This window comes from Taudactylus pleione, unplaced genomic scaffold (assembly GCF_031769625.1).
Source record: "Taudactylus pleione unplaced genomic scaffold, aTauple2 ptg000665l, whole genome shotgun sequence".
NCBI lineage: Eukaryota > Metazoa > Chordata > Amphibia > Anura > Myobatrachidae > Taudactylus > Taudactylus pleione.
The window spans coordinates 14,057-38,827 of NW_028285067.1; the positions used below are offsets into that span (position 1 = coordinate 14,057).

The 24,771-nt window shown below is 40.7% G+C and overlaps 1 protein-coding gene across 1 annotated transcript in view; it reads right to left on the minus strand.

Annotated features, from left to right (window-relative positions):
• The window catches only part of LOC148478279 (interleukin-1 receptor-associated kinase 1-like), a gene marked incomplete at its 3' end in the record, with an annotated part of 54,593 nt that overhangs the window by 13,365 nt on the left and 16,457 nt on the right, over positions 1–24,771 (minus strand). Inside the window, exon 2 of the mRNA XM_088455684.1 lies at positions 2,557–2,733. Coding sequence (XP_088311810.1) covers positions 2,557–2,733 — 177 coding nt within the window. The remainder of the gene's footprint in view (positions 1–2,556; positions 2,734–24,771) is intronic.

Below are 24,771 nucleotides of genomic sequence, written 5' to 3' on the forward strand. Positions count from 1 at the left end.
TTTCAAGTACAATTTACAGCTGGCTGGGAGTTTAACATAACGAGGCACTGGAACATTACAGCGCTGCCATGGTGGGGTGGGCATACTTTTTCAATCAACTAGTATTGGGACTGCACATTAATACTTTGAATGAATTACCACACGGAAGAACGTACATGTGGGGATATTCCATCCTATCAAGTATTTTGGGTCCCTTAGTATCAATCACCTTTATATCCATGCCGGAATTTATTATACTCACAGAGCAGCAATAGGTGTAATTTATAGATCCGGATGACCTCCTAAGCACAAATATCTGTATTTATTTTAAATATTTTAATTGGTTTATTTATATAATGCACAAATAGGCTTAGCACACCCTATTGGGATATCTTACAGTGGTAACTGTATAGCTTTCTTAAAACCAGTATGTATCCACAGAAATGAGGGTATGTGCCCCCCGGGTGTCCTAAATCTCCTTATATAACTCCTTTTTAATTAGTTCTAGAAGAATTTGTAAGCGGCCGTGGTCACATGGACAGGCAGCTCTGGTGTATTTTCTATACACGAGTCTGAACACTCTTCAGCTCATAAGCAGATTAATAAGATACAGATTGACTCATGGAAGCCGTAGACACGAATTACCACTGAATTAAAGGTAGGTATAAAAGCTCAGTACACCATAGGGACCATGTTAAAAAAAAAAAAAGACATTATTTAAAATGCATTGGTGGATGGAAAGTTAACTGTGGCCACACTTAAAGGATTCTGGGGGTGTTGAGAGTAGAGGACTGTATATTCCCAGGTAACAGCTTTAAAGGACTCCATTTATGATACGACCTTACCCCATTAGGATCTGATACGCAGTTCAACTCACCATTGGTGTCTATATTTTAGGTTGTAAGTTTTGCCACATGTTGCTTAAATGATTTTACACTATGAGGAGCATTTTGATAGGTCTTTAAAGTTCCATGAGGGGGCTGATGACTGGTGTAATCCATTAGATCAACGGCTTTCAGGACCAATACCCTCACGCAAAGCTATCTCTATATACTATAGATTCTTGAGTGAAAATCTAAGTCATGACTTGGTCAACCAAGGGATGCGCCAATGGTTGACACAATTTCCAACATTGACTATTGAGGATTTGGTAAAAGGGCTACTGAAGTCTCGCACACTATTAACCGCTAGTTCATATAATGAACTCTTTTTAAATGTATATCATAGGACCTATTTGTCCCCTCGCAGATTATACAGAATGGGTCTATCCAACTCACATAATTGCCCTAGATGTGCCAGTGAAGAGGCCGATCTATATCATTGTTTATGGGAATGTCCAGTAGTCCAGGGTTTCTGAAGGCAAGTACGACGGGAGGCTGGAAACCACCTAGTCAATTTTGTACCATTTACTCCGGAATCGGCCATCCTAGGTATCTTTCCAAGGGGTCAGAGACTCACTGCGGGGAGCAGAAAATTATTACTTGCAATAAGTGCCGCAGCAAAAACGACTATTTTGCAGGACTGGATACACCCAACTCCTATCAATTTTCAATTATATAAAGAAAAATAAAATTTTATTTTCCGTATGGATTGAATTGAGTCGGTGCTCGAAAAGGAGAGGAGGGTCGCTTTTTTTTTTTCGATACCTGGGAAAGTTTTATTACGGCTCTGCCAATTTTAACACAAACCCAAATTTATCATAGTATGCGTCTGACCCACTGGCACGAAACTAGAGTCCTCTTGGGTGATCCTCCTATTCTGTTGCCTGGTGGGTGAGTGCAGGACATTCTTTCTTATTTACTTAATAGATTATTTGTTTTCTGTTTATTATTGGTGTCTAAGTTTTAATTTGTATAGGATTAAATGTTGGACAAAATGGACACAGTTATGTACGTAAACATGAAAATGTCCTGGAATATTTGTAGATGGGAAGACACCATATACTGTTTTTTTTTTTTTTTTTTGAAATTTATTTTATATTATTTTGATGTACGGTGTTATTTGCTTCAATAAAAAATGTATTGAAAAATAAAGTTCCATGAGGGACTTCCTATGAAGCAGGACTCCTAAAGTGGAGGAAGTCCTGTAACACAAGATATTTGACTGACTTCCTGAACCCTGATATATTGACTTATCATTGAGACATATACCATCATTGTGTGGCTATATACTGGTTTTAAGAACGTTATTCAGTTAGCTCTGCAAGTTTTTGTCCCCCAATAGGGAGCACTAAGTCAATTTGTGTTATCAGGTGGTAGGTGAAATCACTGAGGCCTAAGCAGCTCCAGATTGTTGCGCAAGTTGATTTTTTTTTTCCTATATTGGTTTATCTATATGTTTATATGTATTATGCTTTTATTAAAGATGCAATAAATAAGTCCTTAATTGGGAATAAAACATTTTTTTTTTTTCAGATAAAAGTAATCTAGTGCTGATTTTTCCCCCACACACACTTTTCTTTTCTTAATAGCACCCGAACAGAAGTGTTTTTCTAAACTATTTTTAATCTTGGAATTATAATATAAGAAAATAAAGAAAATGGTTTTAAATAAAAAAAAAATAATCAGGAAAACTCACAGCGTTCAAAAATAGTGTGCGCCCGCAATAAATGTAGTTTCCGCAAGATCGACAGCAGGTCCCCTACTCGCGCATTTCTGCTTATCCAATTCCACATGACGTTGTGCGTTCGGCTGTTGTGGCGTCCCTGCTGTTCTAGGAGGCGCAGATTGGTCTGGTCGAAAATAATCATGGAAGCTGAAATACAAAAAATACAGGTTGACTGACCAGGGAAGGGTTACACGGCCCTCTATATTTTACTCCTGTTGGCGATTTATGAATGTAAAGAGATCGCTTATAAAGGCAGCACACTTCAAAGACGGCACATTTTACAATGGCTACTCAACAGGTGGCTGTTCTTGCACAAGGTTCAGGATGGGAGGTAGGTGAGTAGGATCAAACGCAATAACACGTATAGTGCTATATATCCCTTAAAGCTATACTTCTCACGATAATAATTTGACTTGATTATGTATATTGCAAAAATAGTACATAAACAGTCAGAAAAAAAAAGCTAAAATACATAATTTAGAAAAAAAAATAGATTTTTTTTAAAAAGTAAAAAAAAAGTATAAAATCACTTAACACACAGAGTCAGGTTTATGTGCTGAATACCCAACTGTTTCCGGCTTTTGGTGTCTGTGTTTCACCATGGCACCCTAGTAAGGGACAAATCAAAAAAATTTTTTTGCATAACTGACAACAGGCCTCACAGCTCCTTGCAATAAATAAGTGGTTTAAGTGCACACTTTACAGGCCCAGTCAATCAACAGGGACACGGATACCTGCAGAAAAATAATTCTCCATTCTGTCGTACAAACAATATTGCTGCAGTCAAAAAGCCAAGGTTACCATTTAAAAGAACAGGTGATTCACCTAGTTTACATTAATATAAATCAAAGGCTGTGTATTATTGATCTGATTAATGTAAACTAAATAACTGCTGTGCTTATATTCCACATACACCATAGCTCTCTTTCCATACTCTGCCACAGGTTACCAATTAGGAGGAAGATGCTTCTCTAATGGTGCATACACACAGTCAGATTTTTCCTTCAGATATGAACGATAACGATTTAAAAATCGTTCAGTCGTTCATATCTGAAGGAAAATCTGACATATCTGACATGCCTGAACGATGGACGATCAACGATGCGCGTTCCCGATGGTCAGATAACGATTTCTGACATCTGATGTGTTTGCAGTCAGACTTGGACGATTTCATACATTTTAATGCAGTCAAAAATCGTTCAATCGTTCAAAACTTTGGTCAAATCGTTCAAATCGTTCAATCGTTCATCTGACAAGTCTGACAAGTCTGACAAGTCTGACAAGTCTGACAAGTCTGACAAGTCTGACAAGTCTGACAAATCTGACAAGTCTGACCGTGTGTATGCTCCATAACTGAGCAGGCAGAGTTAGAGTGACAGCTTTGCAGGCCAGCTGTGCAGAAATGCAGGGTCTAGATTGGGGAGCTTACTGTATACTGCACGTCATGTAGAAAAGTACAAAAGCTATTTGGTGAGGTCACACTGCTACTTTCACATAAACATACCTGTTTTCTATGGGTTTGTAGCCCATTAGTGAGAATACAGATCCACTGGCTATTTGCACCATCTCCTCATCGGAGTTGGCAAAACAAAATGCCCCCAAACTTAAAAATTAGCTATTATTTTGCTGCATAAGACTTACATAATGTAAAAAAAAAAAATGAAAAACAGCTAAGGACGCCAGGTTCAAAATGATTTTATACAGAAAACAATTCATTAAATGAATATATTCACAACAAAGGCTGTATAGTCCTAAACCAATATACAATAACAAAAATAGCAATGCAGTACACACTGTGGATGCATGTGGGACAAATTTAATAGTCCGTGATTTGTGGGAGCCAGCGAAATTCTGGCGAGCTGGTCAATAGATTTAAAGCGGCAAATAGTTTAAAGGGAAAACTAGGCTGGTTTTGCCTTTAAACCAATTGCCGCTTTAAGTCTATTGGACTAGCTCGCCGGAATCACGCTGGCTCCCACATATCGTGACCCTGTATATTATACCAAATAATTTTTATTTTCAAAAACAAAGAACTAAAATCTCACAATATATAATACTAATAAAATAAATATCCATGCCAAAAAAAAAAAAAAAAACCTACAACAATATTCTTGTACAAATTGTAAAACACTTGTACATAAATCACTAAGTATTCTGAAAACACAAAAAAATAAATAAAATATCTACAACTGGTCACTGTTCAAGAAGAAATAGTTCCCCCCACTTCCATTCAATGGGAATAGGTATATAATGCCGGCTGTCGAGATGCCTCCTGTCAGAATACAGACAGTGTCATCCCGACGGTTGGTATCCCTACAGGGATCGGGTAAGTATCCTTACCCTCCCCCCTTCTCCCCCTAACCCTCCCCATTAGTGCCTAAATCTAAGTTTCCCCCCTTTGTGCCTAAACCTAATCCTCCCCCTTAGTGCCTCCCCCTAACCCCTCCCACAGTGGAGCCTGACACTAATCCTCCCCCCTAGGGGTGCCTAATCCTAACCCCCCCCCCAAAAAAAAACCTAACCCCGCTAATTTACCTATACCTAACCCTCCATTCAGAATTCCGCACCTCTCAGCAGATCACTAATACCCCTACAACACCACCGTTTCAACCTGGGTTATTGCAGAGTAACCTGGGTCACGGTTTCGGTGTGAAAGGGCCTCCGGAAAAAAAGGAGAGGGGCAGCATGAGCGGGTAACCCCGGTAATTTGACCCGGGTCCCGTTTGTAACATAGGAAGAGGCGGATTTCTGGACTTGGAGATGGTCATCTCCAAGCACCAGCATAACCATTCCAGTGCACCCGTGTGCAGTGTAAACTGCGCCGACCCAGGTATAATCTGGGTCCGAGCTGTGGTGTGAACGAGGTCTGACCGGTATTGGAACCTTGTTCCAAATTCTGGGCAGACCGGGGATTTTGGAGTGAAAGGGATATCTCTTGGGACCTCCATATCTAAAGATAAAGATACTGGTGGCGGCTGGAACCAGGAGAGATGGAGGAAAGCAGAGACATGTACAATTGAATAAAAGACTTTGAAATACACAAGTGAGACATGTAATATGTTTTAGGGGCCTATGTAACGAGATTTTTTTTTCATACAATTATGTAGAAACTGCGGTCTCTGCAGAATTTTATGAACTGTTGCTATGTACTAATAGCACAATGAAGGAGATTTCACAGGACTCCCTTGCAGAGTGCTAATTAGCGCTGCAGATCACAGTCCTCATTGATAACTACGATCTCAGTGGGACTAGAATCTCAGCCCTATGTACCAAACTTCAAAAAAGCAACGCTATTAGAAGTTTGGCCGCGTTACTTTGGTGGGGTAAACTGCTTTAAGCCTGTGGAGACTTCCGATCTCTCTCCCGCAGCCTCCAGCTGGCGACGGAAACGGACACTGTGCGCATTCGCAGTGCAGCTTCCCTTGGAGAAATCTTTCATAAACGTAAAAAAAGACTTAAATGAAATGCCGGAGATATAACTGGCAGGGACAGTGGTTTTGACATTTACTTCCATCATGGGTGCAGCCTGATGTTACAGGGGAAGGGAGGGCATTAATCAGTGGGCACACTTTGCACCCAAAGAAATATCTTTGGCAATCAGATGTTGTGGTTTGTAGAGGACACCATTTTAGAACATAGGTAACAAAATGCAGAGATGCATGGAGATGCTATTGTTGTTATATTTTGGAACTGAGTCTTATATGTAGTGATTTGTGAATAGATTATATGACACACACATAAAAATCTATATAGCACTGTATATTACCTAGTGATCGTACCGCAGCCCCTATGGGGTGGCACCCTTTTGTATGGAACGGCCCTTGAGCAGGCCCTGGGAATGTCCCACGATTTGCACATAGTGGAAGTGAACGCAGCAATAAAAATGTCTACTATAACAAGGTCATTCTCCCCAGCATGCCAAGGCCACGCCATCTACTTCCCAATTCATCTATATCAGTGTTTTTCAAGCTCGTTCCTCAAGGTATCCACAGGACTAATTAGTACCAACCGTAGATCTATCATTAGTCAATTAACACACCTATGGTCCAGCTAGAAGATCTTGAAAACATGCACTGGTAGGGTTCCATGAGGACGGCACTTGTGAAACACTGATCTATATACTTTGATTTGGCGACAAAAAAAAAAAATCACCGCCACGGCATCTGTCAGTGAGATGATCTTCTTAGGTTTGAGAGTTGTGAGCCAGAACTTTGGTATATGGAAACTGGCAACGCTGGAGAGTGAGGACGTGCTCAAGAGAGGTATTGAATGCTAATACGCAATACATGTGTACAGGAGGCCGATTTTTAGGTCCCCCCCTAATAGCAAAATATCAGCTCAAAAGGATTTAAGAGATGTACCAAGTTTTGGAGAGAGATAAAGTGGGGAAGTTGCTCAAAGGAACTAAATCAGCTTTTAACTACTACAGGTTGAATATCCCATATCCAAATATTCCGAAATACGGAATATTCCAAAATACGGAACTTTTTTAGCATGACTGAGAAAATGAAACCTTTGATTTTTGATGGTTCAATTTACACAAACTTTGTCTGAGGCACAAATTATTAAAAATATTGTATAACATTACCTATATGCTGTGTGTATAAGGTGTATATGAAACATAAATGTATTTCATGTATGTACACAAACTTTGTTTGAGCCACAAAATTATTGAAAATATTGTATAAAATGACCTGCAGGCTCTGTGTATAAGGTGTATATAACACATAACTGCATTCTGTGTGTATATTTGGGTCCTATTCCCAAGATATTTCATTATGGTATGCAAATATTCCAAAATACAGAATATTCCATTATCCAAAATACCCCTGGTCCAAAGCATTTTGGATATCGGAGACTCAACCTGTATTTAAAAAAATGTGCTAAATAATAGTTGATACATCTAATCCGGCAGACACGAGCTCAGACTTAACAGCCGGCTTCAGCACAGAAGTTTTCTAATAGAAGCTTTTGTCCAGGTGGAATGCATAATATAGGGAGAGTGATGGCCGATAAATCACTCCTGTATTCAGCAGGATATCAGCACCTCAGACATTCCACAAATATTCTGCAGGAATGTGGGGAGGATGGGGGTTGTGGAGCATGGATATTATCATTTTGCGCTAGGCAACAAATGGTTTAGAATTCCAAGGCTATTGCACATAAAAATATTCAAAGCTAAATTCAGTGGTGGAGAAGGGGCAACAAAAAAAAATTCTAGGATAAATATCGGACATGACAATTTGGTGCCTGGCCTATGTCCCACTTAAACAAGTTTGTTGTCCCCTCGCAGGCTTGCTGCGCTCGCCACGCTTCGGGCAGGGTGGCTTGCTACGCTCGCCACATGGTTATATTCCCCTTCTATGCCCACTTGGATGGCAGGGAATGACGCTGGACACTGGCTGATGACGTCAGGGTCCTCTCTGTGAAGGGGATTTAGACATATTACCCTTGCAGCTTAGCTAGAATGCCAATATTTAGAGATAGATCCAAAAGATCTCAAAAATGTAGGTCAATTTTTCTGGATGATGATCAGATCCTAGATCTGGAGGACAGTGGAGATGACTTTACTTATTTATCTTTCTAATATGGAAATACTTGCAATTAAATAATTAAAAAGCTGGTATGACATCATAACGTTAGAGAAATATCTAGCGGTGGGTCGTATACCAAGGGGTTTACGACTATCTAAAGCTCCAACCCTTGGTACCCAGGATGAGTTTTTTTTTTGACTAATTGGTACAGAATCTTAACCCCTCAATCTGGGACTGTTCATTTGAGCATTTTTTATACTATTTTTGTATATATTTTTTTTATATTTTTAAAATTGTACCTCATTTGGTCCTATAAAAAATCTTCACAATTTATATGTGTTCATAAGCTCCCTTTTTCTCTTTTCTATTTTGTATTTCTATCTATTGTATCTGTCTAACAGAGATATAAGAGAAAGGTGCAGCTATTGATTATAAGGTTTAGTTTGTGTTTGAATTCTATCATTCTAATAACTAGTTTGGTTGTTCATATATAAATATATTAGTATTACAAAAAAAGCTAGAGAGAGTCGAGGAAGAGGTCACCAAAATTAAGGAGAAAAAATTTATTAGAGACAAACTAGATTATGAAAACAACAGAATCAAAAATTGGAGTCGCTTTAATTTTAATCTGCATCCCATCAATCAATATAGGAATGATACGCGCAGGAATTCGAATAAACCACCTAAAAAGTATAGGAATTTTAAACCTAAACCTAGCCCCATTTACAGGGAATGACCCCTCCTGAGAAATAGGTTCACTGCATTGGAGAGGGTTGAGTCCAATAGTGACAGCGATTTTTTATCCCCAACCCCCCACTCCCTACCAGAGGAGAACGTACAATAAAAACAATATTCAAGGAACAGTCACGTTTAGCATCCCCCCTAAAAAGAGGGTACACAGAGGTAGGAGAGCAGGACGCAGACCAAGAACCAAAAAGAAGGAACATGTACAGACATTAGAACAAGTCAAAAAACAGGGCATTTTTAATATATCAGATCATCAACTGTCAAATGCAGAAATTTCTCTCCTCAGCAAGGGCTTAAATTTTGCCCCAGTACATAAAAGCAACAAATTCCAGACATATATAGACCTGAACAAATTTGTTAGAAAACTCACGCTGAAAGGACACTTCGTGCGAAAAGACAGCGGTAATTTCCAACTATGAAATCCCATTCTCAAAATCTGGTCTTACACCAGCTTCAAAATTTTACCCATTAGAATCCAAGAGTAGTAACATTTCAATGTTTTATGATATGGTTAAGAAGGATTTAATTGACACTAAATCAGATATACCGTTAAGGAATAATCTCACACAATCTGAGAAACAGGCCCTAAAATCTTTCCAAACTAATAAAGATATAGTCCTGAAACAAGCAGATAAAGGAGGAGGTTTGGTTGTAATGAATACATCTGACTACACCAAAGAGGATGTACGGCTCTTGGGGGATCAGAATTCGTATAAACCCCTCACTAGAGATCCAACTGAGGACTTTGTAGACTCCTTAAGGGATACATTAGTAAAGGGCTTACACATGAATATACTAACGAAAGACGAATACCAATATCTTATGCAACCTTACCCAGTAATCCCAATCTTTTATCACCTGCCAAAAATTCACAAGGATATGAAAAATCCACCTGGCAGACCTATAATAGCTGGCATCAATTCATTAACTTCACATGCTTCAGAATATGTTGAGATTTTTTTAAACAAATATGTCAAAGAACAGTCATCATACCTAAAAGACACTACAAGTCTTTTAAATTTAATACAAGGGATGCACTGGAGTAATGATTTTATATGGGCCACTATTGGTGTTCAGTCTTTGTAAACATGCATAAAACATTCCAAAGGTATTGAATCTTGTAAAAAATTCCTAGATCAAGATACCCTGATCGATACCCAGCACAAACATTTTATTTGTGAATTGATCTTATTTTAAAGTTTTAGATCAATTTTATTTACAAATGTTTGGTACCGCGATGGGCACGATCTTCGCACCTAGTTATGCGAATCTTTTCATGGGGAACTGGGAATCAGAATTCATTTTTGATAAAAATCCTTTCAAAAACAAAATACATCTATATAAACGCTACATCGATGATATTATTATTATATGGAAAGGTTCAGAAGAGAATTTTAAATGTTTTATGGATTTTATTAGTGTCAATGATTTTACCTTAAAATTCACTTCTAACCTACAAATAAACAAAATAGAATTTTTAGACATTATCCTTGAAGGATCTCAGAATGCTATCTCCTCAAACACTTTTATTAAATCAGTAGATACGAATAGCTATCTCCACTATGGTACTGGACATGTCAGGAGCTGGAAAGACAACATTCCTTATTCTCAGTTTCACTGTATAAAATTAATTGTAGTAATGATGAAGTATGTTCACAACAGCTTAAAGTCTATGCAGAGAGGTTTAGGAACCGTAAATACCCTGAATCCATAATTTCCAAAGCTATGTCCAAAACAGAAGCTGTAGCAAGGGAACATCTCCTACAATATAAAAATGTAGATAATAAGAAAAAAGAGGATATGATCCCTTTCATCACTCAATTCAGTAATGAGAGTAGGATTAGACAGGTCCTCAATAAACATTGGGGCATCTTACAAATGGACCCGGTTTTATCTAGTATTTTACCCCAAAAACCCATGATCATTTTTAAAAAAGCCAGGAACTTAAAGGACAATTTAGCTCCAAGTATGCTGAGACACACAGTCGGCACTAAACAAAACGTATTGAAATGTGTTGGATCATATAAGTGTGGAAAGTGCAATATGTGTAAGCATCTCCATCCCAATAGAAAAACTGTCATCAACCTTCAAAGCTCAAGAACTTACAAGATTAAAGATTTCATCAATTGTAACAGCTCTTCAGTTATCTATGTACTAGAATGTCCTTGCCAATTGAAATATGTGGGCAAAACTAAAAGAAATTTGAAACATAGAATCCAGGAGCACGTAAGGAACATAAGGAATAAGGTTGAAAGTCATTCAGTGTCCAAACATTTTAAAACGTGCCATGATTCGAATCCAGAACTCTTAACCTTTAAAAGGTATTGAACTTGTGAAAGTAGGTGCAAGAGGTGGCAATCTCGCAAAAAAACTCACAGCGAGAAATTTTTTTTTGATTTTCGAACTCAATACACTGCAACGTAATGGACTAAATGATAGCTATGAAATAGCTCCATTCCTTTAACCTGGTTTTATTGCTCACTTTATTAATATTTTAACGGCTATCAATATTTTAACCGCAATTTTTATTATAATTTTACATGATGTGTATCTGTTTTATGCAACATAACTACTTTTTTGTTGCTTTTAAAGTTTTTATGGTCTCATACTAAATAGATTGTTTTAAGGCTTGTAACTATTTGCCATAACATTGTACATATACATAAGGAGGTGGCAATATTCTCCTTTTAGTTCCCTTTGTATGTGGTTTGCTGTATCATTTATTTATACGTTTTACTCTTTTATTCTTTGTTATGTATTATGGCATTCATAATCTACGGTGCAATTATGCTTTACTGTACCTAATATTTGTGCTCCATTAGCTATGTTTAGACTGTAAACAACCATTTATTATTCCCCTTTTTTCCTAAAGTATGATTTCTATATATTAATAATTTTTGGCACCAATTTAACTGCTGCATAGTGGGTTTGATATCCTATCCCACTAACAAAATTGCCGCCTGTGTATCTATATCTCACAAGCTTTCTCTAACCCAAAAGATGGTCACTGCTTATTCAAATGCAGTTTTCTGCATTATTAAAATGGCCGCCGCCATGTGGGTACAGTTTCTGTCCCACCAACAAAATGGCCGCTGCTACAAGGAATTAGACCTTCTAGCTTGCCTTTTAATGTCCCCACTACACATATACCTAGCCAGGCTAGCGATTTAGCCCCTGACAAGTATATAGAGCCATTTCTTCTATGGCAATCTGTCGTTTTTTGCAGGAATTCGCGATGTCACTGATGACATCATGCAAAATGGCCGCCATACACTTTTTTTTTGTGCTGTTTTTGGCACCAAAGTGCAGCAGCACACCTCCCCCTATCCAGGGGATAAATAGAAGGCACTCCAATGACCCACACTACTCCTGAAGAAGTCCTGAAGGGAGGAAACGCGTTGAGGCCAGCAGACCCAGGCTCTCTGTATCCTTGGTTATGTAAAGAGGACTGGGTACCCTTATATAAGATAAGCCATTTTTTATTCTTTTATGTCTTGTTTTATGTTCCCCCACACCCTGTAAACCTAATAAAATCCCCTGTTTGGAATATACTGACGAGAGATTGCATATGTATTCAGCTCTCATACACTGAACATCCATGCGCCTAATAGGGATTCCTAGAGGGTATTAGGCGGTCCCTGGAGGAGAACATACTACGGGCTATTTATTCAGCATTATCCGGTACGCAGCCTCTACTTCTAATTATATAATTTGCAAAAATATACTACACTATATATACTCTCTCTCCCATGAGCTTATACAAGCTCCCCTTAAGGTGATCAAGTTGATGACATCCCATCTAAACTTATCCAGTGTGGACTACTCATCCCTGGAACACAGATAAGCTTAAAAGTGTTTATTTTTGGTACGCACACTTATTCTTACGAGCACTCGGTACTATTCTTTTAAATACTACACTCTCAGGCGCATGTTTTCTTAAACCTCTTTTTCAGAACCACTTCACCCGCTAGCCAAAACGGACCCCAAGAGGACTGCAGCCGCCTATTAAGGATCAGTGACTTTGAATCAACTCTTTTACCGTTCACATATTGCACTAGTTACACGTTCATTTGTATTAATAAGGGTATCATCTTTTACTGTGCGCTACCCTCACACTCCTTTCAAAATATATATATATATATATATATATATATATATATATATATTATTTTCTATTTTTATTTTTTATTTTGAACTGAAACTGGAGGGAACCTACTTCAGAGGAAGTTTAAGAAAAATTATCTTCACATAAAGGGTAGTGGATAAGTGGAATATCCTCCTAACAGAGGTGGTAGAGGCAAGTACAGTAGAGCAATTTAAACATGCTTGGGATAGACGTGAGGATATCCTTACAAAGAACATAGGGGTAGCTGTATCAAGCCTTGGAGAGAGATAATGTACCAACCAATCAGCTCTTGTCATTTTTCAAACAGCCTGTAAGGTGACAGTTGGTTGGGTCTTTATCTCTCTCCAAGGCTTAGTACATATCCCCTCAAGGCTCAAATAGGCTTTGAGGGTACCATAAGATTAAAGGGGAAGACTAGATGGGCCAAGTGTTTCTCATCTGCCATCAAATTCTGTTCCTTTGTAACCCCAATACCCTAACCCTAAAGTGGTAATTATATGGGCCAAGTGGCTGTTATCTGCCATCACATTCTATGTTTAATTTGGGCTTGTATGCAATGGTATTAAAATTAAGCATTCAGTATACACCAACAAAGCCTAGTAAACGCTCTCTGGCACCACAGTTCCAAAATATTATTATGGCGAATTGACACACATACACGCTCTCAGGATGCCCGTAGCATGTGGAGTAACGCTCTGTAAAATATAACTGGGTTATGCGTACGCTTGTCAGACTCATGCACACAGTACACCCAATGATTCCCAAATTTTCTTGAATTACTACAGCCCACAGTAACAGCATTTTTCCCACTGGACCCCTAGGGGGTATATTTACTAAAGTGACAATTTTTAAAAGTGGAGATGTTGCCCATAGCAACCAGTTTCTAACTATTATCTTATAGAAGGTGATAGTTAACTGTTAAGTAGAAACTGATTGGTTGCTATGGGCAACAAATACATTTCTAAAAATGCTCACTGTAGTAAATATACCCCCTAGTTCCTTATAGAGAAATGTAGCAAAGGTTAATTAATTAAATTGTGCTTACCAGTCATCCTTAGGTTCATCTATGTGGTGATGGTGGTGGTGGTGGACAGGGTTGCGCCTCTGTTTGTCCACATAGATTATGATTGGAAGCCACCAGCACTGGTTTTGCCTATCACACTGACCATAAATAACTTGATTTGGTCATGGACCACCAATCGCTGGCACCACGTGCCCCATGGCACCCAGTTTGGGAGCCACTGCAGTACACTATGCTGCAACACATTACTCAGAGCTTGCACAAAGGCCTCTATATTTTTTATAGGAATGTTTAAACAATGATAAATGAGCCATGCCTTGATAAACATCACAAGTTACAAACCAAGGGTGACTATTTGGCCACAGCAAAAAAAAACAGAGATACAAAGAGGGTAATTCAATTAGAGGCGAAAAGCCATATTCACCTGTTTTTTTGCAAAAAATTTGCCAAAATTCAATTCCAGGAAAATTTTGCCTAAGCGGAAACAATTCTCCAAAAAAAGATTCTTCAATCAATAGCTGGTGAAAAGAAATGCAAAATCTTTAATTTGGGGTGCAAATATGGGGAAACAACTCAGACCTCTTGGGACAGCCCCCCAAAGGACAAATCTGCAAAAAAAAAAAAGAAACCTAAGAACACCCCAAAAAAGACATGTCATTTTTGGGGTGAAAATTTAAAAAGTTGGCGGATAAACATTAAAAGTATCGAAATAGACTTCTTGGGGGTCCCCAAGTATGGGTCAGGTGTTTTTGGGATTGCCTGTGCACGCAACAGGTGGATTTTTCAAATGTTTTTAAAAGTTCACTTTAGAGACATAAAAATATGCTAGCACCCATTTTCAAGCACCTCAAATTTGACAGGACTATTTATTTTCACCAAAAAACACAGCTTTATACCATTCGTCACCACTTTTACCTAGACGCTAATAGCAAGCAATTTACACAACTTAAGTACGCAAAATTGTTTTATTAGGGCTATTAGTACACATCTATATTGATTCCCTATGTTAATATATCTTTTTATGGGGTACAGACTGATTTCCCCAATTCTTTCAGTAGTTTTCGCCTGTTCCACATTCGCCTATTTCCGTTTTCGCCTGTTTTGCAATTGAATTAGGCGAAAAGCGGGGCCGAGCACGGAATAAATTCGCCTCTGAAACAGGCGAATGAAGCGAAAAGTCGGACAGGCGAAAACTTTGCCTCTAATTGAATATGGCTCAAAGTTACAAACACGCATACTGTATTTTGAGAATATTGAAGGAAAAGATATAAAATGCTGCCAGATTTTAATTAATTAGTGCATTACAGGGAAGAAGCCTGGTTGGGCCTAATGTACATTTTTAACACTTGCGTACACAAAGCTTTATCTAATTTTTTTACTTACTGCACAAAGTAAATTGATGGCAAGAAAAAAATATTTAAAAACCGATTAGTTCAGCACAAATAACAACTGAACAATTGATTAAAATAATGGAGGAAGACTACGGTTTAGCAAACAAAATAAAATGTCTGACACAGTTGTCCATTTTTTTTTAATAAAACAAATGAAAATATAAATGTACTAGTTGGAATAAATGTAAATTCAGTTAGGCATATTCGTTTAATTCAATACAGCTATTTAAAAATGGACTGGTTGTCACTTTCAGGCAGGAGCCACTGACCCATGGCATGACCACAAAACAATGCTTGGCAGGATTTATTTTCTACATCATTGGCAGCGCCAAGAAGGCAGCCCATGGTCTCAAATTACCTTCTGGGAAAGGGGAGAGAAGACTCTTTTAAACATATGTAAAATAATTGTAAACATATTACAGGATCTGGATGGGAACTGGCAGAGATCCATCCATACCAGCAGGGGTTGCTTGTCTAGAGAGACACCCATCCATGCTGGCAGGTGTTGCTGGAACAGAGAGACCCATCCATGCTGGCAGGTGTTGCTGGAACAGAGAGACCCATCCATGCTGGCAGGTGTTGCTGGAACAGAGAGACCCATCCATGCTGGCAGGTGTTGCTGGAACAGAGAGACCCATCCATGCTGGCAGGTGTTGCTGGAACAGAGAGACCCATCCATGCTGGCAGGTGTTGCTGGAACAGAGAGACCCATCCATGCTGGCAGGTGTTGCTGGAACAGAGAGACCCATCCATGCTGGCAGGTGTTGCTGGAACAGAGAGACCCATCCATGCTGGCAGGTGTTGCTGGAACAGAGAGACCCATCCATGCTGGCAGGTGTTGCTGGAACAGAGAGACCCATCCATGCTGGCAGGTGTTGCTGGAACAGAGACACCCATCCATGCTGGCAGGTGTTGCTGGAACAGAGAGACCCATCCATGCTGGCAGGTGTTGCTGGAACAGAGAGACCCATCCATGCTGGCAGGTGTTGCTGGAACAGAGAGACCCATCCATGCTGGCAGGTGTTGCTGGAACAGAGAGACCCATCCATGCTGGCAGGTGTTGCTGGAACAGAGAGACCCATCCATGCTGGCAGGTGTTGCTGGAACAGAGAGACCCATCCATGCTGGCAGGTGTTGCTGGAACAGAGAGACCCATCCATGCTGGCAGGTGTTGCTGGAACAGAGAGACCCATCCATGCTGGCAGGTGTTGCTGGAACAGAGAGACCCATCCATGCTGGCAGGTGTTGCTGGAACAGAGACCCATCCATGCTGGCAGGTGTTGCTGGAATAGAGACTCGTCCATACTAGCAGGTGTTTCTGGAATAGAGAGACCCATCCATACTGGCAGGTGTATCTGGAATAGAGACTCGTCCATACTAGCAGGTGTTTCTGGAATAGAGAGACCCATCCATACTGGCAGGTGTATCTGGAATAGAGACTCGTCCATACTAGCAGGTGTTTCTGGAATAGAGAGACCCATCCATACTGGCAGGTGTATCTGGAATAGAGACTCGTCCATACTAGCAGGTGTTTCTGGAACAGAGACACCCATCCATGCTGGCAGGTGTTGCTGGAACAGAGACACCCATCCATGCTGGCAGGTGTTGCTGGAACAGAGAGACCCATCCATGCTGGCAGGTGTTGCTGGAACAGAGAGACCCATCCATGCTGGCAGGTGTTGCTGGAACAGAGAGACCCATCCATGCTGGCAGGTGTTGCTGGAACAGAGAGACCCATCCATGCTGGCAGGTGTTGCTGGAACAGAGAGACCCATCCATGCTGGCAGGTGTTGCTGGAACAGAGAGACCCATCCATGCTGGCAGGTGTTGCTGGAACAGAGAGACCCATCCATGCTGGCAGGTGTTGCTGGAACAGAGAGACCCATCCATGCTGGCAGGTGTTGCTGGAACAGAGAGACCCATCCATGCTGGCAGGTGTTGCTGGAACAGAGACCCATCCATGCTGGCAGGTGTTGCTGGAATAGAGACTCGTCCATACTAGCAGGTGTTTCTGGAATAGAGAGACCCATCCATACTGGCAGGTGTATCTGGAATAGAGACTCGTCCATACTAGCAGGTGTTTCTGGAATAGAGAGACCCATCCATACTGGCAGGTGTATCTGGAATAGAGACTCGTCCATACTAGCAGGTGTTTCTGGAATAGAGAGACCCATCCATACTGGCAGGTGTTTCTGGAATAGAGACTCGTCCATACTGGCAGGTGTTTCTGGAATAGAGGGGCCCGCCCTTCACTGGCAGGTGTTGCTAGAACAGAGAGACCCATCCATGCTGGCAGGTGTTGCTGGAATGGAGAGACCCATCCATGCTGGCAGGTGTTGCTGGAATAGAGAGACCCATCTATGCTGGCAGGTGTTGCTGGAATAGAGAGACCCATCCATACTGGCAGGTGTTGCTGGAATAGAGAGACCCATCCATACTGGCAGGTGTTTCTGGAATAGAGACTCGTCCATACTAGCAGGTGTTTCTGGAATAGAGAGACCCATCCATACTGGCAGGTGTTTCTGGAATAGAGAGACCCATCCATACTGGCAGGTGTTTCTGGAATAGAGGGGCCCGCCCATACTGGCAGGTGTTGCTAGAACAGAGAGTCCCATCCATACTGTTGGCAGTGTCTAGAACTGAGAACACCCCATCCATACTGAGAAAGACATATCCATACTGGTGGCAGTGGCTGAAGACCCATACATACTGGTGGCAGTGGCTGGAACAGAGAGAGACCCATCTATACTGGTGGCAGTGACCGGAACAGAGAGAGACCCATCCATACTTGAGGAAGTGGTTAGAACATCCATACTGAGAAAGACCCATCCATACTGGTCGAAGTGGCTGTAACAGGAGAGACCCATCCATACTGAGAAAGACCCATCCATACTGGTGGAATTGAATACTGCGAATAGAGGGGGCACGCACGATAAGTTTTCACGGTTAAAACACGCAAAGTCGCTGAAAAGTGTGGCATGTGAAAAAGTATCGCGGGTGCGAAACTAATTAAATACGGCCCTTAGTTTGAAAATGTACTTTAAGAGCCGTATTCAATTTGGGAGCGAAAAGTCCGTGCTGAACTTTTCGCTCCACATCGCTGATTTTCTGGAGATAAAGTATCGGGCGCGCGCCCGCTTTAGCTCCATATTCAATTTAAAAAATAGCGAAAACGGGACCCGGCGAATTTGGATCATCGAAAAAAACGGGAATTTTCTGGAAATATTCTAGGGACCCCCCTAAAGATGTCCAGACATGGGGAGTTCACTGTGGGTACCCCCGTTTAGCCCTGCAGAATGTGTTCTGCATTTTTAAATAGCCGCAGTAGCTGTTTTTCCCCAACATTGCAGAAGTGATGCAGAAGAGCACTTCGCTTTTTTTTTTGTTTTTGTTTTTAAAAATGGTCCCATCAAATTTGGGGTACATGAAAATGGGTACTAGCATATTTTTAAGTCCATAAACAATTATTTTTTTTAATTCTGCAAAAATGCACCCGCCACTACTCTGCACAATGAAGAAAACACCTGCGCATATAAGGGAATCCCTGTGGATTTAATTGGTCTATTTCAGAAGTGGTTTTTAGTTGATGGGGTTTTTTTTCACCCCGAAAAAAAAGTTAATTTTTTTGGGGGGTGTCCAGATTTTTCATTTTTTTTTTACACATTTCGTTTTAAGGGGGCTTTCCCAAGGGTGCAGGCTTTTTTCTTTTTTTTTTTAAGCCTGCACCCCTAAACCCCAAATCTGCACTTTTTTTCACCTGCTAAAGGTAATTAAAAAATGATCCCTGTTTTTTTTTCTTTTTTTAAATGACTTTTCGCACCATCTATGAAAAAAAACAAAAAACGTGAATTTTCGGGAAATATGCCTGGGACCCCCTAAAGATGTCCAGACATGGGGGATCACTATGGGCACCCCCATTTTTGCCTGCTGACGGAAGTCGGGGTTTTGTAATAGGGGTGTCCCGATTATTTTTAAACTTTTTTTGACGCAGTTTTTTTCCATGGGGTGCAGGCTATTTTTGTAAGCCTGCATCCCTAAACCCCAATTCTGCACTTTTTTTTTCACCAGCAAAAAGCTGGTGAAAACTTATCCCCTTTTTTTTAATCATTGACTTTTCGCACTGCCGAAAAGTCAATGTAATTAAATACGGGGATAATTCAAATAGGCGATAAATTATCGCCGGTTACGACATTTTGCCTCAAATTGAATACGGCCATAAGAGTCTACTGATTTGCAATAAAAATACTGCCTGGAACAATTTGAGTAAGGTGCCTCTCCACTAGACGATTAAAATAAGCGACTGAACGATATCGATATCGTTCGATAATCATTTGAAAATTTGGTCTTTTAGACATCTATCATCGTGCAAACATGCTGGTCAACCTGACTATATCATCAGGTTCAGCATGTTTGCAGATGATTGATTGTGCCTGCACTGAACGACATATAGTTCAGTGTGGGCACCCTGCATGCAGTGTAGTGAACGATAACGATATCGTTCAGTCTTTTCATCGTCGTGTAGTGGATACCTGCCTTAAGTGTCATTTGTAATACAGACAAATCTGTTGACCCTTTTAAGGGGGCTGAATACATTTGCAATCCATTGTATATTCAGAGGTTATGATTCAAATATCTGCGATGTGCCTCTGGAATGGCAGTGAAGACTCTCTCTTTGCTCAGTTTTCCTTACACCCCATAGCACGGGAGAATGAGTGTTTAATGCAATAGGCGGTAATGTCTGCAGCCGGAATATGAGGCAGCACATCTCAGGCAATATTATTCCTCCCATATCCTTGTTATTATGTGCTTGTAAATGACAGAGTCTATAAAAATCTGTCATCTACTTACACCCACAGCTAATTATAGTATTCCCTATGACGGCTAACACTGCTGTGCATTCTTTTGTACAGTATTCCTCTGACAACAGCATTACCATGTGTGTTTGTCACACACTGGATAACAGAGGGACAGCCCAGTCTGGAGTCACCAAAGCAGCAGCAGTGATGCAACAGAAGATCGGTGAAGATATTGTGTTCATAGATTGGGCAGTAAGAGATAAGCTGGGTACACAAATTTCCATGCGATGTTTCAATCGACTTCACTCCTGATTGGAAGTCCCGATCACATCGCCAATACGCGCGTACATACCTATACAATCATACTTGTGATCTTCAATCGCCGACTGCCAAAATATTGCAAAAAATATATATATGATTGTACCACCGTACACACTCTCCCGATTCATACTACACTCACAGCAGATGTACCAAGAATTACCATAATGGGCTAGAAAAAGGGGCGTGACCACAGAACAAACAAGCCTCCCGGTTTCGCTTTGCCATTTTGTAGACTAGTGCTGAGGGTTGAATACGTTCGATCCTTCCACTCCCCATCATTACATACTAGTGTTCCCGCTAGCCACGGGCTGCAAGGTCCCGGGGGGAAGGGGGGGGGAGAATGGCAGCCCAGCATCTCCGTGAGTGGTGGGCACACCCCCTACAGTGATTAAAAGGGGAGTGTGACGCAAGGTCATAGCCCCTTTTCTGAGTAACCACGCCCCTTTTCAGAAGGAGGGGGGTGAAGTGCCTTCTTCTGACAGGCATCCTGCCTGCCTGCTATCTAACCAACGGGTCGAAAGCTAAAGAACGACCCAACAATTTTATAGGTGTGTACCCAGCTATAGACTGATAGCATACAGCTGTACAGCGACCGCCTGAAGTGTGACAATGGCGTTTATTTAAAAAAAAAATAAGATACTCAGTTATTCTGACTGTACTCCTCCTCAGGGACAATAATACACAGTCATGCAGCAAAATGCTATACTGTATTTGTTTTATCAACACCCAACTTTCTGATTTGTGACAAATTAACATAAGGATATTACTTAGTGGTGGCAGAAAAGGGTATGTAAAAGGAATTGCGGGATATTACAAGGGGGGGGGTGTAATTAAAAGTTGAATCCCTTCTGAAGGCTGTGTGTGTAAAGTTTGTATGTTCTCTCCATGTTTGTGTGAGTTTCCTGCCACACTACAAACACAAACTGGTCGGTTAATTAGCTTCTGACAAAAATATTAACTCTAATGTCTGTCTAATGTCTGTGTATATGTGATAGAGAATATAGATCGTAAGCTCCACTGGGGCAGAGACTGATGTCAGTGACGGAAATACTCGCTTTAAAGTGCTGCGTAATGTGTGCGCACTCTATGAATAGCTATATATAAAAATAATCAGACAGCTTTGAATAAATGTTGTGCACTCACATGTCAGACTCAGGTGAGCCCGGGTTGCTGGATAGAATAGGGGAGATCCCATACCGGAAAAATGTTCTGTTCACGGTTTATGGCTCCGTAAGCCTATCAAATATTTGTGATAGTGTAAAGAAATAGTGACATTGTACACTGGAGTATAAAGCTGGGTACACACTAGACAATATGTCATCCGAACCGGCAGATCGGAGCGACATACCGGGTACATCGTCTAGTGTGTTCCCATGATATGCGCACTCCCGCGGGCCATGACATCGCCAGTTGGCCCTACTGCAAGGTTGACGGGGGGATGACGATACCGTTGCCATGCTCCATGTCGCTAACTTTGTGTAGTTCCCCCCCTGTCACCGGGACGTGTGTATGCACTTGGCGCATGCAGGGTCAGGTCACCGGCGATGTCGCGCTGGGTACACATCGTGTAGTGTGTACCCAGCTTAATGATGACGACATTTCACTTTACGTAGACAGATGAGGCAGCTTGGCAGCTCTCATTCACAGAGGGGGGGGAATGTATCGAGCCTTGGATAGTGATGAAGTAGAGAAGTAGCCCAAAGCAACCAATCAGCTTCTAACTGTCATTTCAAAGACTTTGCTAGAGAAATGACAGAAGCCGATTGGTTGTTTTGGGCAACTTCTCCACTTTGTCACTCTCCAAGGCTTGATACATCTCCTCCATTGTCCTAAAAGTATGAAGATTCCATAGTACTGTAAAAGGATCAATAGGCGTTAATATGCAATGTTGGAGGCCTTGAGAATTTTTTATATAATAGTAAACAAAGGAAAAAGGGATGACCAGCTCCAACATTGATTCCGGTTTTATCAAAATAACGTTTTACAATGGTTGAGTCATGCAGAAATGAATTAGGAGGACGGGTGAGGTAGCAGCTTGTTGGGAGCAGAAAGACGGCTTTTCTGTACAGCAATAATTTAAAGTTTTATGTTATTTTATGAATAAACCTAAAGAATTTTTTATTTCACCCACATTTGATGAACATCAGATTTTTGGTACATATGAACCTAATTAGCGATAAACGTATTACCCATTTGTTTGTTAAAACATTTCTTTTGTCAACTGTTTGACCACACCAAGCTACTGATACCTCTTCTAAATTTTAAAGCAGGTGCCCTTAAAATAATTATTTATCCAACTGGTATGATGTTGTTGAAAATAATAACAAAAATATCAGTTTTGTGCAGTAAGCACAGTCGTTAACATGTGTTTTGACTGCACTGATACAGAGTATAATGCTGCATGCACACGGTCAGATTTTGCTAAAGATATGAACGATAATGAGTGTAAAAATCGTTCATATCGTTGACATGTAGGGCATGCATCGCTCGACGATGCGCGTTCCCGCATGTCAGATAATGAAATGTGTTTGCAGACAGATTTGGACGATTTCATTCAATACTGTCAGAAATCGTTCAATCACTCATGAAATCATTCATGAAATCATCCATGAAATCATTCAACGATAACGATGATCTGACAAATCTGACCGTGTGTATGCACCATTAGACATATGAGAAGCTACAGACGCTGTATATTCCTGCTTCCTTGGACTAAAGATGCTCCTTGAGATGCTATAGACGCTGTACACCACCGCGCGTTTTCATTCGTCAATCAACTACACATTGTTCTCCTATTGTGGAGCCGGTTATACTTTTCAATACTTCTGAGATCTATACACACTCCCGTGGGGTGGAGATGGACTGTCAGCGCGTGTGTATGTGCTAGCCGGCTGCATGATGACAAAATACGCTAATGCCGCAGGAGGCGTGCGAGGACAAGAGACGCCCTCTGACAGCATCGCAGATCCGAGTGCTGCGTCCGAAGACTTAGCATAGGATCACCATCACAACCACCGGTCTCTATGGTAGCAGCCATAGCCCATCTGAGTGAGCCTAAGCTTACTCAGAATGACTGCCGGAATGGCTCGGCCGGGGCCAGGAAAGCTATGTCAGAAGACGCAGACCCTGGCTCACAGAAAATGGTGGTGACTGCTCTTGTTTTCAGGAACGCCGGCCGGGTCCATTCTCCTCCCCCAAAAGATTGCAGCCTGACAGTTATCCTGTGGCTTAAGGTGCCCACACATATACCGATGTGCTCACGATACGATTTTATGGCCAATTTCCTCATGAACTTTCACGGGAGCTCCATTGTCGTCGTGATCACGATTTGGAGTTAAAAATGTCCAATCTGACTAAAGATCTATCTTGCAGCCAATGCATTGTATCCCAGATTGGCTAATCTGCCCTACAGCACGGTAGATCAGAAGATGCGATATACGACGAGCGGGGACGCGCATCGGCATCATGCTCGTGAGTATAAATTCATGATTTGTACTTTTTTTACCCGATTCGTCGCCACGATTCGTCAAAATCGGCCAAATCGTGTAAAATGTCGCTATGTGTGTGGGCACCTTTAGGGGCACAGCAAGCGTATTCGCAGATAGACACCTGTATATGTGCAGTGCAGATCTCTAACAATCGGACTTGTATGCAAACCTCAATCAGGGCCCTTAGCCCCAAATGGGATCTACCAGGTATCACCAGTTCGTATTATACAACTCATGCAAATAACTTGATTCTAGAAATTACATTCAATAATATAAATTTTGTTTATTCACTGTGTAGTTATAGTCTCAACCCTAAGTATAGCTAGATATTGCCTTATAAAATGGTTTTATTCATGGTACAATATTTACAAATTTTAAAATTATATACTTTGAATTCACTTATTAATGTATATTGTTGGGTTTTTTCTGCATATTAAATGTTGATTGCTAAAAGCTGCTTAACTCAAAGCTGAAAGCTATATACTTTTTACTATTTATACTTTGTATCAGCGCAGTATTGGTTTCTTTTGTATCTTATGCATATCTGGCACAAGCCCTTTCACTTACAGCACATACATAAAAGCCCAATCATTAATTTAACTCTTTTAGCGCCGGAGCACAGCGTGAAGTGATTCACACACATTTGTTACAGTCGCTAACGTACTAAGAGAGACAGGTTCACTTCTGACTCAGCTCCACTCAAACTCTACAAGTATTGGGACCTTGGCCCTCATTCAGAGCCGTACGCTCTGAGCAGAGCG